Source organism: Leopardus geoffroyi, chromosome B3, assembly GCF_018350155.1.
Source record: "Leopardus geoffroyi isolate Oge1 chromosome B3, O.geoffroyi_Oge1_pat1.0, whole genome shotgun sequence".
Classification (NCBI taxonomy): domain Eukaryota; kingdom Metazoa; phylum Chordata; class Mammalia; order Carnivora; family Felidae; genus Leopardus; species Leopardus geoffroyi.
Genome location: NC_059337.1, coordinates 46,670,965 through 46,688,969, shown reverse-complemented (window position 1 = coordinate 46,688,969; position 18,005 = coordinate 46,670,965). Strand labels below are relative to the sequence as shown.

The following is an 18,005-nucleotide window of genomic DNA, read 5'->3' as shown; positions in this document are numbered from 1 at the left end:
TCGCTCATAGAAGTATGTCTTATATCTTTATAGCATACATCTCAATTATGATTTCATATTTCTGTGTGTATGATTGTTTCACTATGCCTATCTTCCTCATTAGACTCTAAGCTCTGTAAAGGACAAGAACTATGTGTGCTTTGCTAAATGCAGTGCTTGGCACATAATGAGTATGCTATAAATATTTCTTAGATGAGTGAATAAACAGACCAAAGAACACCCTTGCATGATATTAGTTGTAGTCACAGCAATAAAGTCCTGTTTCTCTGGTTCATCTACTGGGACTTTGGAATAGTGTGGTCACAAGTAATCCTTCTGGACAATGGTATCCATGATAACTTAACCAAGAATTAAAGCCAAAATGCTACATTCTTGTCCTGGCTCTGCAATGATGTGCCCTCAGGTAAGTTATAATTTCTTTAGGTCTAAACTCTACCTCACCTACAGATTAGGTATCTCCTTCTGTCCTTTGACTCTCAATAGCTGTTTTCGCCAGATCTCACCTCCCTCCCTTCCTGCCTGCCTCCTCGGTTGGAAATGACTGTAGGCCTCCTGCAAAGGTAGGGAAAGACCTGAAACAGAGCTGGCTTCTCTGTGGGAGGGTTGGGAGGCAGCACAAAGCGTGGGTACTAATTCCATGGCACTGCCTTGATATTCAAAAACAACTGATGCATTCTATCTCTTCAGACAAACTAGCTTTAAAAAACAAGGCTTAAATATTTGACATGACAGGAAGCTAGTCCTAAACAATTTGTTGCCTACAAGGATGATAATTCACCAAACTTAAATGGCATAACCTAGAAGGATTATTTAGATGTATTTAACCCCTTTCTTGTTTAACTGGCGTGGCATATACTCAGACTGATCTCTTTCTGGCTCAGTGATCTCCAACAGTTTCAAGCTGCTATTGTTTATTTTCTATGAATTTTGCTTAAATATTTCATGGTAAACAAAAGGGAGTAACTAGATTTTCAAACCAGAATCCTCCTTCAGAAGAAAGTCAACAAGTTGCTTTCTCCATCATTTTAATTCTTGGATCCCAGTCTATCCTCGGTAGATGAAACCCAGCCACAGTAATCAAGGAGGAGATCCATCCTGTCCTAAAGACTTGCAATGGTCTCTTTGTATGTTAGTTTCTCCATCTCTAGAATGGATGCAGTTGTTCTTACCACCCTGAGGAAGGTGTCATTAAATCACTGGAATTACATTGGAAGAAAACAAGAGGGATTAATCTTGCAGAACAATACTTCTGTATTTGCTTCATATTCTCCAACGTGCATGAAAAGTTCCTTCAGAAGAGAATGTTTACACTAGATGTATCTGTACCTGATTTGACAATCCCAAACTACACCCCAACCACCCACTTCTGAACAGGGGAAAAAAAAAAAAAGAAAACAGAAGACTGCAATTGTGTAACATGCAAATCTTCTGGACGGGAGCCCATCGCTGTGGTTTGGCAACACAACCAGCACAACATCTCTTTTCTCATCTCTTGAAGAAAAAAAACAAAACAAAACAAAACAAAACAAAAACCAACAGAGAAAAAAATACCTTGAGAATAAAGGTAATGATTAATCTATCAGGCACAAAAAGGATCGTTTGGGGGATTTCAGGTTCTACCCTGCTAATTCAAATAAACAACTGTGAACAGGAGATGACAATTTCACCAGAAGAGGATTAAGTCACGGGTTCTAATTGGGACAGTGTTTGTACAGTCAGAGAAGCTCACCAGACATCTCCAGGAATCTGTGAGCAGTTGTCAAAACTTCCATTTTCATGTGCGAGTGAAGTAGGGACCAGAAGAAGCAGGTATTGGTGGAGAGTGGTCCTTGGAGAAGACCCAAGATGCAGCCTGGGAAAGGACGAAAGGGGAAGAGCTTCAAGCAAAGACTGGTCTTGAAGAGCACCTTAGCTAAAGAAACAATCTCTGAGTTCTTGGGCACCTTTATAATGATCGTAAGTGTTTCCTGAATCCTGACCCTTCCTTTCTACCCAGCTGGTAATGAATAGTTTTGTTTTCTTTTCTTTAAGTTTGTCGCTAGATTCATCTCTTCCAGGAAATAGCACGTTCCTTCCGGGCTGTTTGGCTCTGTACTGGCCATAAGGTTGGGTTTCCATTTACACATTTCATTTATTCACAAGAGTTGATGGGGACAGGAGAGGGGGAGTGAACTACTTTCTTCACTTCAGCAATTTACTGAGATTCTGAGCTGGCTTTGATTAAAATCAGTCATTAGTAATTTGTCTCATTGATTAATTGATTTATACCTTGTTTATTTCCCACAAATATTGAGGTGACTCAGTCACTTGAAGTAAGAACTGGCAGTCAATAAATATGAGTGGCAAGAAACAGCTCAGTATTACAAGTGCTCGGCAAAGATTGTGTTGTCATATCATTTGACTTTTAACAAGTTAGAAATTACACTAGATAGAAATATGCATTCTACAATCATCCATCTTTGGTTTTACCTCATTTTTCCCCTCTTTTTACCTGAAACTGATATCTAAAGATCTTCAATGCAACAGTTATAAGAAACTTGTGTGTGTGTGTGTGTGTGTGTGTGTGTGTGTGTATAAACAGAAGGATTGATTCTAAGAACCACTGAAGGATTTTGTCCAGAGAACTGCACAGCTATTAAGGAAAGACTGGACAGTTTATGTAAGTGGCACGGGCTCTAAGCTTCCACCCTATTGCATGCTATAGCATTCTTTGGATCCTGAATTTTCAGCTGGAGCCAGAAAATTAAATTTTCAATTATTCTCATATGCAACAACCACTGACTTTAACTTGCTTTAAAAAAAATCCTCTCAAGGGGCTCTTGGGTGGCTCAGTTGGTTAAGCATCTGACTTCGGCTCAGGTCATGATTTCATGGCTCGTGAGTTCAAGCCCCGTGTTGGACTCTGTGCTGACATCTCAGAGCCTAGAGCCTGCTTTGTATTTGGTGTCTCCCTCTCTCTCTGCCCTGCTAACACTCTCTCTCTTTCTCTCAAATAAATAAATGTTAAAAAAATTTTTTTTAAATCCCCTCAAAGATTCCCTACTTCAGTATTAATAATTTCATTTTTCTTAAAGTTATAGAGATTTGCCCATAAACTTACAAGTTCTTGCTGATGTACAGCATGGTGACTACAGTTAATAATACTGTATTGCATATTTGAAAGTTGCTAAGAGCATAGATAAAGTTTGTTATCAGGATAAAAAAATTTATAACTATGTTGTGATAAATGTTAACCAGACTTACTGTGGTTATCATTTCATAATATATATAAATATTGAATTATTATATTGTACCCCTGAAGCTAACATAATGTTTATAAGTCAGCTATATCTCAGAATAAAGTTCTTTGCTTTGTATAAATACATAATTTAGGAGAATAAGCCAAGATCAAGAAACAAGTGTGAACTCAAAAAATTGAACTAGTGTAAATTGAGAGAAAGTCATAAGTGTTCTGGTTTCTGAGAACCTCTTTTTACTGAATTCACTCAAGTATTCTTGAGGCAAATGGACAGCTATTTGCACTCTTTCTTGACTGTCCTCACTCGTGTTAAGAACGTGGATGGGAGGGTGGGTGGTTGGAGAAAAAGAGAGAAAATAAAAGCCCATGATTCTTCTTTAAAAAAAAATTTTTTTTTAATGTTTATTTATTTTTGAAGGAGAGAGAGACAGAGTGTGAGCAGGGGTGGGGCAGAGAGAGAGGGAGACACAGAATCTAAAGTAGCTCCAGGCTCTGAGCTGTCAGCACAAAGCCCGATGCGGGGCTCAAACTCACAAGCTGTGAGAACATGACCTGATCCGAAGTCAGACACTTTAAGGGACTAGGCCACTCAGGTGCCCCAAGCCCATGATTCTTCTGATCTTACTCTGTGCTTACTGGAAAATCACCCTCAGTGAGACAAAAACTGTTCATGTTACTTGAAATTTGGTCCCAAAGAAGAGAGTGGATGTCACTACAGACTCGATGCAGCTCTATGGTGACCTGTGGTACTGAGAAGTAAAGCAAATTCAGTTACAGTCTGTCGTCATCTGCAGAAAACACGGAGGAGGAAGTGAACTAAACAACCATTTTGCAACTGAAAAAGTTAAAAACCCTCCTTTTTTTTTTTAATTTAAACCCTCCTTTCTTAACAAGAAGCTGTTTCTTAATCTTATTCCCTCCGAGTTGAGTAAGTGAAAGTTACCGTCAGCCATTTACTCATACAATTAGTAGCATGTCTTCCCCTACCATTCACGGTGGGAGCTAAACACATATCTTCATACTGTATATTGAAAAATAAAACTTTGTGTCTTCTGGCCAAAGCCAATAGTTTCCTAAATGATTCATTTCCATCTCCACTGTACATTTATTTTTTATTTTTTATTTTATTTTATTTTATTTTTTTTAATTTTTTTTTTCAACGTTTATTTATTTTTGGGACAGAGAGAGACAGAGCATGAACGGGGGAGGGGCAGAGAGAGAGGGAGACACAGAATCGGAAACAGGCTCCAGGCTCTGAGCCGTCAGCCCAGAGCCCGACGCGGGGCTCGAACTCACGGACCGCGAGATGGTGACCTGGCTGAAGTCGGACGCTTAACCGACTGCGCCACCCAGGCGCCCCTGTACATTTGTTTTTTAAAGCAAACTCTTGTGGAATCCATAATTGTGATTATAATATTTTTATTAAGGCTTGGGGGTATATATGCCAGAAGTTTTCGCACAACACAATATTTTTTCTAACCAATTATGTGGCTTTGCTCAACTCTTAGCCAAAATAATTATTTCTGCTTTATTAGAAAATGTGCATAATATGTTGCTTTGTATAGTAGAAAGCTTTGATTGTTGACAAGGTATGGGCAAAAGGGAACATAAAAAAAAAAAAAAAAAAAAGATGGCAGAGGATATGCAGGACTCATCAGTCCTTCAAATTTGGTTTTTCCCCCAGACCCTGAGAGTCTGGTGCCATTTTCCTCCTTCCTCTCAAAAACCTGCCCTTAGAAGAAGTATCTTAAACTCATTTATACCATGGTGCAAATGACTAATAAGGCCCACTGGTAGCATTAAGGTCCATGAAAAATTCTTTGTAAACTATAACTAAAAACAGCAATAACTAGGTTATAAGCCAAAGAATTAGCTCTAATTTGGGCTTATAGACATGGGATAGGTATACCTTTTCACCTTTGCTAGTGCCAGTGAGAGGGGTCACAGTGGATCTTCCCTAATACATAGAAGGGTTTCAAAGCCTTGAGCTGCAAACGTAGGGAGGGAGTATGTATTAAGTACCTACCATATGTTAGCTTCTTTACATACATTTGTTTAATCCTACAATAGCTGCATTGGGAAGGCTTTATTATTACTCATAAACAATTGAAGAAATGAGGACTCAAAGAGATGAAGTCACTGGCCCAAACCGGAAAGCACTGAACTGGCATTTTTTCTAATTCTAGAGCCTACACTTCCCACCCATTGCTGGAGTTCCTTCCACAATGTCCTTGATAGATACTAAATCAGACTCCCTCCACTTGAATGTCTCCATAGACTGGAGCCATGAGTTAGCTCTCTCATTTGCTTGCAGTCACGTGAGTTTAACTGGTGGGCACCTGATGAGGCCAGACCATGAGTTGTACCCCCAAAGCTTTCTGAAGCAGAAAACACTGCTCAACAAGGGTCACTGCTCAACAAGGGGAAGGGAGCGAGCAGGGGAATCCTTAGCCTTCTGCACATGGCTCAGGGCCTGGGGATTTCAAACTGCACGTTAAATACCCACTACATGTAAAGCTCCTGAGATAGGAACCGCACATAAAATGCTGGCTCCCTTTCCCCATGCTCTCCCCTTCCCCTCTTCTACTTCAGAGTCTTTGTAGTACTTGAAAACAGCTTCTTTGTCTCCTTCTGGACATCTTGCAGGCTCCTTTCCCCAACATCTGCCACAGAACTCTGCACATATGTAAATGGGTCCCCATAAATGTGTGTTCAACTAAAATGTCTTTTGGTGGCTGAAATTCCCAGAATCTCTAGTCGTTTCTTGTAGCAGCTATGTTTACTCTTCACCACTCCATGCACCCTTTCCTGTCTTCAAATGTTTCCAGATTCTTTGATACAGAGTTCATCCTATTGAAGACACTGAGGTGAACAGCCTGGCAAGCAGCTATATTTCCTCTTGTAGTGGAAGGGCATCCTTCCAGGGCAGAATTTATGAATGGGTGATCATCTCCTTGTGTATTGGGAAAGACTCTAAATTCTTGTCTCATTCCGTCAAGCTTGCACATTAGAGATCTACCTTTTGGCCTCTCTAAGATTGAAAAAATGTAAATACTTCTGCTAAAAGTAATAGCCTCTATCTGTGCCCTGAAGGTGAAATAGAATGAGCAGAGACCTGGGACACAGGATGTGGAGGGCATAAGGGAGTGGGCAGTGCAGGAGGGAGGGAGGAAGTGAGATGGATGGCACATGACAAGTGTCAAACCCCACAGTGATTTCCATATCTGCTTCTGCCTTCCTCCGTGACTTCATGACCAAACTTCCCACCTTGCCAAAGTCACTGAGTTTGCCATTCTGTTCTTGGAGAGATACCAGATATGCTAACTATAGAAATTCTAGGTCTTTAAAATTATTATTACAAAGTGTGCTCAGATCTTAGAGTGGGTCTATTTCATACTGGAGAGCTTTTGAAACAAAAGAATATATGATTAGCATTTAGAGTAAAATAGGAAAATTCTTAAAACAAGCCAGTTCTTAAAATAAGTGCTCTGCAGGGCATAATTCAGGACATTTGGGACTGCTACATATTTAGAATTTCCAGGTACTAGTAGGACAGCTCTGAGAACCGGAAGAGATAGATGTTGCTGGCCCTTCCTATTGATGGGGAAGCTGACACACAGATTGATGCAATCATATGTCCTTTGAGTCAGTGTGGAGCCCACACTGCCGTAAGCATAAACTTCTCTTGGTTTCCACTGCGTTTTCCCTCCAAGAGGCATAGAGTGCCTTCTCAGGTAGATTATTTTTTTCAATTTCATTTTGGTTAATATACAGTGTTATATTTCAGGTGTATAATATAGAAATTCAACTATTCTATATATTACTCAGTGCTCATCATGATAAGTGTACTTTTAATCCCCTTTACCTATTTCATCCAGCCCCCACCTACCTTCCCTCTGGTTACCAGTTTGTGCTCTAGAGAGTTTGTCTCTTTTTGTCTTTGCTTGTTTTGTTTATTAAATTCCACATATGAGTGAAATCATGTGGTGTTTGTTTACTTAGCATTATACTCTCTAGATCCATCCATGTTGTTGCACATCTCATATAGATTCTTGTTTATTGTTATATTTATATCTTTCCTGGGGGGAGGGAGAGAAAGAGAGAGGGAGAGGGAGAAAGAAAGAGATACAGAGAGAGAAAGATATCAACTCCATTTTGCCAGGTGGGAGAAATAGGTATAACATAATTAAGAGGTTCACCCAAGGTCACCCAGCCCATGAATGTGAGAGCTGGGCTTGATATCTTGGCTTTAGTTATTACTAATGGACCATTGTTTGATGAGAATTAACTCCTTTCATGGGAAAGCTCAAGAGAACTTTACTAATTTTATAGCCTAAAATACATTAGATAGTAAAGGTACCAAAAGATGATTATATAGAGCAGACATGATCCTGGCAGAGAAATTTTACAGAAGCTCTATTAGCATAGAGTTTATGGACCACTTCAGTATCTACAAACACACTCTAAGCTCTTGTAACACTAGGGTTCTGAGGTGGTTCAGTCATATCTTCATGTCCTTAATGAACACATTGACCATGCATTGCACTGTGTTTCCCCTAGAGCTTCTATTTTCTGGATTCTCCTTGAGGACACCTTGTGGCTCAGAGCAAGGGACCAATAGGCAAGGGGGAATAAAGGGACACCATAACTCTTCTCTCACACTTTCTTGCTCAACAGTCACCTGCCCTTTCTCTGTTTCCTCTCTGCTTGGTCTGGATTATGACTTTGCAAAGACCTGTCCCCCTCCAAGCCTGGCTGCCAATGATGAGGGTCCCACTGAGCTAGAGCTGTCAGTCTGCCAACATATGATTGGGCAGAAGCCTCTGCTGTCAGCAGTGCCTGGCTGATTCTGGCCCCAAATGCCATGCCTCTGTGTCCTTCAGATGAAGAAACAGAGACCCACACACTCACAGGATTCTGTCAAATGCTTTTTCCACCACAGTCAATTCCACCTGATTCTTATTATTTACTTTCGATTTACGTTTAGTTCTCAGCCTCTCATGGGTCTGTACTTCTGTACTGGGTGTTCTGTCACTTTAAGAAAGTCCCAGGTTCTAAATATGAAAGTGTGGAAGAACTAAGCATGTAGGGTTCTATGTGGGCCCTTGCCCTGTACCTTTAGCAGCTGTGAGAAGGCTGATGCAGAAGGCTCTCTGCCTTCCAGCATGGTGATGAGATGAGGACAAAAGACCAGGAAAGGGGTACACATTTGTTGAACATACACTGTACCCAGACAATCATTAGTTCTGGAAAAATCTCATGAGGTAAGGGAATTTTTCTTATTTTACAGATAAGGAAATGAAGGCTTAGTATGATCGAGCAACTTGCCCACAAGCAAATATGTGGTGGAGCTGGGATTAGAATCAAATCTCTGTTTTTTCTTCACCATGCTGAAATTACCATTCTCATGTATGCTTTTGAACTTCCACTGCTGTTGCCTGAAACAATATATGTTTTATATGTTTTCAAAATGTACATATATGGCTTTATAGTTTGTATGCCTTCTACGATTTGAAAATTACCTCCCAAATACACTCTCTGAGATTTATCTATTTGGGGACATGTAGGTGTGGGCAATTCATTTTACTTTTGTAGTACAGTGGGTTTGTGTATCCATTCCCCTCATGAACTGTTATGTGGTTTGCAACACATTACCAACACTGCTGCAGTGAACGTCTTTGTACGTGTCCTGTATGTGTGTCCCAGAGTTCTTCTGAGTACATACTTAGAAGTAGGTTTGGTGGCCCTAGGCATGTGCATCTTCAACTTATGCATATTGTAAAATTGCTCTTAAAGTGGTTTTAAATTTAAGTACCATCAACAACATAGGAGTCTCCATTTTCCACGTACTCACTGACCCTTGATATTACCCAACTTTTAGACTTTTGCCCATTCGACATATAAGAAACCATGGTGCCTGGGTGGCTCAGTTGGTTAAGTGTCTGACCTTTGATTTCGGCTCAGGTCATGATCTCACGGCTTGTGAGACTGAGCCCCGCGTTAGGCTTTGCACTGACATGCGACAGTGCTGAGCCTGCTTGGGATTTTCGCTCTCCCTCTCTCTGTGCCTTTCCCTCGTGCGTTCTCTCTCTCTCTCTCAAAATAAATAAATAAACTTAAAAAAAAATAAATAGAATTTCACTAGTAATTTTAATGAATTTCTAGTGCAATCCACCATCTTTTTCAGGTTTACTGAAGCTTTAGCTTTCCTATTCTTTAAATTGCCTGCTCATATCCTCTGCATTTTTAAACTTTTTCTTATTGATTATAATAGGATTTTGATATTTTGTGTTTTCTTATAGCTTAATGTCTTACTTTTCATAGTTAAGTCTTTAAATCATTAGAATTTATTCTGGTGTATGGTGCAGAGTAGGTGCCCTTTATCTGGTAAAAGAGCCAATTGTTTCAGTAATGTATTTGACCAGTCTGTTCTGCTTCTACTGATTGTGATGATATCATATACCAGTTAGATAGATCATATATCAGTTCATATATAAAGGTGGCTGTATGTCAAAACTTTTAGTTCTAGTGATTTCTCTGTCCAAACCAGCACCAATGCCATATATTTTTGTTATAATTACTTTCTTTTTTTTCTTCCAAGTTTTTATTTAAATTCAAATTAGTTAACCTATAGCGCAATATTGGTTTCAGGATTAGAACCCAGTAATTCATCGCTTACATATAACACCCAGTGCTCCCACAACAAGTGCCCTTCTTAATGTGAAAAGTTCTATTGGATTGTGCTGGTACAAACAATTTTTTTTTTCCCCTGAGAATATGAGAACTTTTCTTTTCTTTCTTTCTAGACCTTAATATTTAATTTCTTCTTATTACCATGGTTAAAACCTTCCTAGTACAAGGTTATTAGAAGCTATCATTGTAGCATTGTTATTTTATTCCCAACTTTAAAGAATCTACTTCTCATGTTTTACCATTAAGTGTGATAGTTCCTATAGGCTTTGGGTAGGCATTCTTGATTTGAGTAAGGGAATTCCTATCTGCCCCTCATTTACTAAAACTTTCATTAGGGATGTTTATTGAATTTTTAAAAAAGTATCTCTTCTATATTTATTGAGATAAGCATAGGGGTTACTCTTTTATCTGTTGATGAAGAAAATTACATTGACAATGTTTTTAGCATTAAACCATCCTTACATTTCTGAGATGAATTCCCACCTAATCATGTGGCATTTCATTTGCAATGTTTTATTAAGGATTTGGACTATAATTTCTTTTTATGTTGTCCTTTGTCTAATTTAATCACCAAGATTACATTAGCACCATGAAAAGTAGTTCTTTCCCTCTTTTTATATTTTCTGAAACACTTTGTATAAAGTAAGGATTACCTACTCCTTGAAGATTACTTAGCATATGCACTAAAAAAAGAGCGAGAGAGAGAGAAGTGTACAAGATTTCTCTAAAACTTATGTCTAATTGTCTAAGTTAGATTTTCCATTCTTTTTTAAAAATTTCTTTAATGTTTATTTATTATTTTGAGAGACAGAGCACAAGTTGGGAGAGGCAGAGAGAGAGGGAGACACAGGATATGAAGCAGGCTCCAGGCTCGAACCGTCAACATGTGGCCTGATGCAGGGCTTGAACCGACAGAACTTGAGATCATGACCTGAGCCGAAGTCAGACACTCAGCCAAACCAACTGCGCCACCCAGGAGCCCCTAGATTTTCTATTCTTAATTACATTTTAACAATTTATATTTTTTCTAGGAAACTGTACTTCATTTGTGTTTTCAAACATAGTTTTTTAAAATTGCTAATATTTTCAAAATCAATACAGTGAAAGCAATAATTGTGAAATAATTTTTCATAGTATTTCCATATGGCTTTTAATATCTCTACTGTACTTGTGATGATTCTCTCTAATTTTTAATGTGTTTTTTTTTCACTCAGTAATTTCTGCTTTGATCTTTTTTTTTTTTTTAAAGTTTATTTTGAAAGAAAGAGAAGAGAGACAGGATGAATGGGGAGAGGCAGAGAGAGGGAGAGAGAGAATACCAAGCAGAGGCTCAATCTCATGAACGAACTGTGAGATCATGACCTGAGCAGAAATCAAGAGTCTGACCCTTAACTGACTGAACCACCCAGGGGCCCGGCCCCCCTTTTTAAGTGACCTTTCTTACATTTTTCCATCGAGTTGAACAGGTTTCTTTATTTCTCCCCTTTCTCCTGTGCTTGTTCTATTTTTAAGTATTTACCCTTTCATCTTTAAAAAATGTATTCTAGAGTTAACAAAGTTTAAAGTGAATCAACTTCTTTCCTTCTGAACAACACAAAAACTTTTTAAAATCCTGATTGTAATCAACCACTCTATCTTACATGTCTTTATTGTCTGATATTTAAATTCTACCCCCAATATTTTTATTATTGGTATTTTTAATGATGATTACTTATTTAAATTTACTACCACTTATCAGTTTATTTGCTAATTACTTATACATATATGCATTACTTTTAGGTGCATTTTCCTTCTTTGTGCAGTAAAAAAACCTTTCCTTAGGAAATTTTCCAGAAAGGGTGTGTGAGGAATAAACTTTCTCTGTCTTTGTTTGCCTGAGTTTTTCTTTATTTCACTCTCAAGTTTCAATGATTGGCTGATGAATTTGAGGTTGACAACTGGTTTTGCTTGGCAATTCGCAGGTGTCTTTCCAATGTCTCTTATTGCTGTTGACAAGTCTAGTGTTCAACTAATTCTTGTCTTAATCTGAATTTCCCTAGTTTCTATTAAGAGTTTCTCTTTTTATGTGGCACACACACACACACGCACACACACAAATATTATACAGCCATAAAAAAGGAGATCTTGCCGTTTGCGACAACATGGACAAGCCTAGATAGAGCGGGTATTTAAGCCAGACTGAGAAAGACACATACCATGTGATTTCACTCAGATGTGACATCTAAAAAAACATAACGAATGGATAAATAAACAAAAAGCAGAATCAGGCCTATAAATACAAAGAACAAAATGATGGTCACCAGAGGGGAGAAGAAGAGAGGAATGGGCAAAATGGGTGAAGGGGAATGGGAGATACAGGCTTCCAGGAATAAAAGTCATAGCATAGGGAATCTAGTCAATGGTATTGTAATAGTGTAGTTTGGTGACAGATGGTAACTGCATTGGAAAGGAGCAGAATATAACATATAGAGAAGTTGAATCACTATGTTGTACACCTAAAACTAATGTAACATTGTGTTTCAACTATGCTGAAATTTTAAAAATTATAAAAGCAACAACAACAACAAAAAGACTTTCTCTTTTTTTTCCCTTGAAATTTCACTACAATATGACTAGGGCTTATTTTATTTTACACATAACGCTCAGGATTCATTGTTTATCAGCATTTAAAGATTCACAATTTATACAGTTCTAGAAAATTCTTAGTTTAATCGCCTTGCCTCTCCCCAGTCTCTCTGTTTTCTCCTTATAGAATTCCTATTAAATGTGCATATATGCCTGACCTTCTTACTGTTTTTATTTATGTCTCTACCCTTCTCTCATATTTGTATCTCTTAATCTCTCCATGATGAATTTTATGTAGTTGTCTCACGAATTCCTCTCTGTTGTATCTAATCTTTTAATACATTCATTAAGTCTTTAGTTTCATTAATATGTTTTCATTTCTAGAAGTTCTATTTGGTTCTTTTCAAAAATTGCTTTTCTTTTCTCTTCTCATGTGTTTATTTCTTTTATCTCTCTAACTCACTAAAGCCTAATGTACTGATGGTATTTTATGATTGTTCTGTTCATCTCAAGTTTTGGGGGAACTAATAATCCTGTTTATTTTATGCACTCTCATTCACAAAAGAAAACTTCCTTTAGCGTTTTGTAAATTTGTAGTGTAAACTCTTCCAGGAGGGTTTGCTTTTCTCTGTGGGAATTCTGTACGGCCTGCACTGTGGGGTTGTTCTTCCACAGCAGGCTTACATTTGTTTCTGGGAGGTTGCTCGGGTATATCACCAACAAGAAATGATTGTTGTAAAGTGGAAAACTAGAAAAGGAAGACTGATGAATGTGCATATCCTGCTGAAGAGCACTCTCCCCAAAAAAGTGGCACTCTGCAGGGCATCTAGGTGGCTCAGTCTGTTAAGTGTCTGACTCTTGGTTTCTGCTCAGGTCATGATCTCACAGTTTTGTGGATTTGAGCCCCACATTAGGCTCTGCATTGACAGTGCAGAGCCTGCTTGGGATTCTCTGTCTCCCTTTCTCTCTGTCCTCCCCACCCACCTCACTCACTCTCTCTCTCTCTCTCTCTCTCTCTCAAAAATAAATGCATAAACATTAAAAACATAAAAAAAAAAAAGAATGTCTCTCTGCTCCCTTTCCCCCACATGGGATGTGTGACCATGAATGACTAACTAGGAAATCCCATGCTTTCTCCAAATGAAGCTGATTCTCTTCTAGTCCTTACAGCCTGAGTCAGGATCAGCTGAAGGAGGACTTTCCTATAGAGTTCCCCTTACCAACAGTGAACATGAAGGGCCAGACTGGCCTGGAAAATTTCAGAGTTCCAAAAGACCTGGGGAGAAAAGTCTGTTCTGGGTCATTGATCTAAAGGCTACAGATTCCTAAAGCCAAACAATTCTGCCAAATAGAACTCTGTTTTTGATCCCTGAGTTTGAATTTTGACTCAGAAAACTTGCTACTTTCATTGACTTTCAAAGAGGAAGTATTTTTGTTTTCTACTTTCCAGAATGGGTTTGGTTCATTTTTTTCCTTTAGTGACAAAGCCCATTGCAACATGTTTCCATTACTTGACAAGAAAGGAGAACATAGAAATGAGAGCAGAGGTTGTCTCCTCTTTACTCATCAGCCTTATGATGAAGATACAGCATAAACTGAAGGACTGGGAGGAAGAGAAGCCTCATAAAAGTGAGGTAGCTGATAGGCCTGATCAAAATGCTACAACAGCCCAGCAATGAAGTCTACTCCATACATGTAGTGGGCACCTTATTTCATGTCCTGGTAGGATTGCTGAGCCCACTGAACCCACCAAGCAAAGAAAATGCTTTAAGAGAAAATATGCCAGCAAAATGTGCCCCCCTCCTCCATCATGATAGATTGGCTGATCATGCTAAGACACACAGTCCCGACATGACCAGCCAAGACCAAAAAAGATCTGAGGGCTTCATTTCTCTCCCAGCCTAGAATCAGCCCACATGCCTTAGTCTCTATTTCAAAGTGTAGATTTTCTAGGGAGGAAACCTCCTGAAAAACCCATGCCTCTATCAACAAATAAGTGGTTAAAGAAATTGGGGTGCATCCTTACAATGAACTGCTACATAGGAATTACAGATAATGAAGCCAATTCTTATATGCTGTTATGAAAAGATTCATTAAGCTAACAACTTGAAAAAGCCAGCAGAAAATGGTATGTATAAAATACTCCTATTTGTATAAACACATACACACACACACACACACACACACACACACACACACACATTTTTACAGGATATACCAGGAAGTAGTGATATTAGTTACTGTAAAGAATAAAATATAAAATCTGGGATGGGAAAGAGACAAATTTCTTTTATTTTTTAAGTTTTTTTGCTTGAGAGAGAGTGCTTGTGCACAAGGGAGGAGCAGAGTGAGAGGGGGACAGAGGATCTGAAGCGAGGTCTGTGCTGATAGCAGAGAGCCCAATACAGGTGAGATTATGACCTGAGCCAAAGTCAGATACTTAACTGACTGAGCCACCCACACACACCAAGAGATAAATTTCTTACATTTTATTGTATACCCTTTGTATTTGAAAAAAATTTTACATATTCATGTACATTTTCTTCAATCCCCTGTTCCCCTAAAAGAGCTGACTCAGCAGATTTTCTCCCTTCAAGGTGTTTTAGGTAGTTGCTCATAATGTATTCTGAAGAATACTAGTTCCGTGAAATGCAAATAAGAATTAAGTGAAAGAAAATATGCTGTCCGTCCCAAATATGTTTGGAAAACACTGGGTTAAACCAAGTTAAGCAGTTTCTTCAACTATAGGACTTATCAGAGCTTTTAATGTTCACTATAAACTCTAAGAGGGAAATAGAATATATAGACCCTGGACTTACTTGACTACAAATTCCTTTTTTATTTTTATTTTTTTAATGTTTATTTATTTTGAGAGAGAGAGAGAGGGAGGAAAGGCAGAGAGAGAGAGGGAAAGAGAGAGAATCCCAAGCAGGCTTCTCTCTATCAGCACAGAACCCGACTCAGCTTGATCTCACAAACCATGAGATCATGACTGGAGCCAAAACCAACAATCAGATGCTTAATCAACTGAGCCACCCAGTCACGCCAACAAATCCCTTTTTAAAATTTTAATTTCAGTATAGTAAATATGTAGTGTTATATTGATTTCAGGCATACAATATAGTGATTCAACAATTCTATACATTGCTCAATGCTCATCAGGATAAGTGTACTCCTAACTTCATTACCTATCTCACCCGTCACCCACACCCACCTCCACTCTGGTAGTCATCAGTTTTCTATAGTTAAGAATCTGTTTCCTGGTGTGTCTCTATTTTTCCTTTGTTCATTTGTTTTGTTTCTTAAATTCCACACATGAGTAAGATCATATGGTATTTGTCTTTCTCTGACTGACTGATTTTGCTTAGCATTATACCCTCTAGATCCATCCATCACCTTGGAAATGGCAAGATTTCATTCCTTTTTATGGCTGAATAATATTCCATTGTGTGTATTTATACCACATCTTCTTTATCCATTCATGTATCATTGGACACTGGGGTGCTTCCATAATTTGACTATTGTAAATAATGCTGCAATAAACATAAAGGTGCATATATTTTTTGAATTAGTGTTTTCATATTGTTTGAGTAAATACCCACTTGTGTGATTACTGTATTACATGGTCATTCTATTTTCAAGTTTTTGAGGAACATCCATACTGTTTTCCACAGTGCTGCACTAGCTTGCATTCCCACCAATAGTGCATAAAGGGTTCCTTTCTTCCACATCCTCGCCAACACTTGTTGTTTCTTGTGTTTTTTATTTTAGACATTCTGACATGTGTGAAGTGATAGCTCATTGTAGTTTTGATTTGCACTACCTGATGATGAGTGATGTTGAGCATGTTTTCATGTGTCTGTTGGCCATCTGTATGACTTCTTTGGAGAAAAATTAGAATAATACAGAGAAGATTAGCATGGCCCCTGCACAGATCCCTTTTTTTTTTTTTTTTTTTTTTTTTTGAGGAGCATCTCATGGAACTGATGGTCTGTGGAACATATTGGGTCTGGAATGAATCTAAGAAACAAATTTGCCCCAGAATTCCTATCTTCAGGTATCTTCCAGACTGAAAGTGACCCAAGGTGTTCTTAACATTGTTAGACCACTTTGAATAAAGAGAGAACTGTCCTTGGGGTGCCTGGGTGGTCCCATTGGTTAAGCATCTGACTTGGGCCCAGGTCATGATCTCACGGTTTGTGCGTTCAAGCCCCACATCAAGCTTTCTGCTGTTAGTGCAGAACCTGCGATGGATTCTCTGTCTGTCTGTCCCTCCCCTGCTCACATGCTTTTTCTGTCTCTCTCAAACATAAATAAACATTTACCAAAAAAAGTGGGGGAGGGGGAGAGAACTGTCCTCAGCAACCCTCCATCTATGTACAGCGTCATCAGACCCATGCTTATCCTATTGAACACTCATACCTTAATAAATAAATGTTTAATTAGTTCCTAATTCTGACCCAGGGATTGTGATCAAGTTCTTGTCCAAGCTAGCATTATTTTGGATGAGTTGAGGGACATGAACACCTGATATAGGCCAGAAAAGGAGAGCATTGTTCTTTTCATCCTATGAGAAAGAATGATGTTTATCACCTTATATTTCTGAGACCCAAGTTTGTGCTTGGTCCTCTTTTCTACTTAGAGAGCACTGAGGTTGGCCATTCGCCCATTCACCTGGTTCTCAAATTTCAGATTCCTCTGTTTTTATGAGCTTGCCCTAACATCATCTCTTTTCAAGTACAGCTGGTTCTTGAGGGGTGATTGATCTTATCCTGATATTTTCTCAGGCCACATACCATCAAATACTTTATTTTTAACCAGAAGGTCCGGGTTTCAGTCTTGGGTTTTTTTGTGACTATTTTTGTTATGACTGAGAACATTTTATTTTCCAGTTTGAAAACTAACTGACTAGAAAGCTGTGCATAAATATGCATTCTGTCCTAATAAAGGGAACAAACAGACCCACCAAAACAGCAGCAGTTGGCACAGGAGGGACACAGAGCTAGGAATCAGAAGACCTGGTTCCAGACTCAAATTCTGCTACTTATTAGCTGTATGAATTCTGTCAGGTTATCCAGTCTTCCATTTTTTTAAAAAAAGTTTTTATGTTAATTCCAGTTAGTATACAGTGTAATATTAGTTTCAGGTGTACAATATAGTGATTCAACACTTCCATACAACACCCAGTGCTCAACACAAGTGCCCTCCTTAATCCCCATCACCTATTTCACCCATTACCCCGACCCCAACCATCAGTTTGCTCTCTATAGTTAAGAGTCTGTGTTGGTTTGTCTCTCTCCAGCCTTCCACTTTTTGTTCTATTTAAAAAACATTTTTTTTTAACATTTATTTATTTTTGAGAGACGGAGACAGACTGAGAGCCGGGGAGGGGCAGAGACTAAGACACAGAATCCAAAGCAGGCTCCAGGCTCTGAGCTGTCAGCACAGAGCCCAACCTGGGGCTCAAACCCACGAACCGTGAGATCATGACCTGAGCTGAAGTCGGACA

General features: G+C 38.7%; 1 protein-coding gene and 1 pseudogene across 1 annotated transcript in view; both read left to right on the top strand.

Annotated features, from left to right (window-relative positions):
• Positions 1 to 239: 239 nt before the first annotated feature.
• Positions 240 to 18,005, top strand: part of AQP9 (aquaporin 9) — a 47,748-nt gene continuing 29,982 nt past the window's right edge. The window contains exons 1-2 of the mRNA XM_045449602.1: positions 240 to 403; positions 1,149 to 1,956. Of these exons, the coding sequence (XP_045305558.1) occupies positions 1,846 to 1,956 (111 nt within the window). The 5' untranslated portion in view covers positions 240 to 403; positions 1,149 to 1,845. The remainder of the gene's footprint in view (positions 404 to 1,148; positions 1,957 to 18,005) is intronic.
• Positions 16,375 to 16,458, top strand: LOC123584563 (annotated as a pseudogene).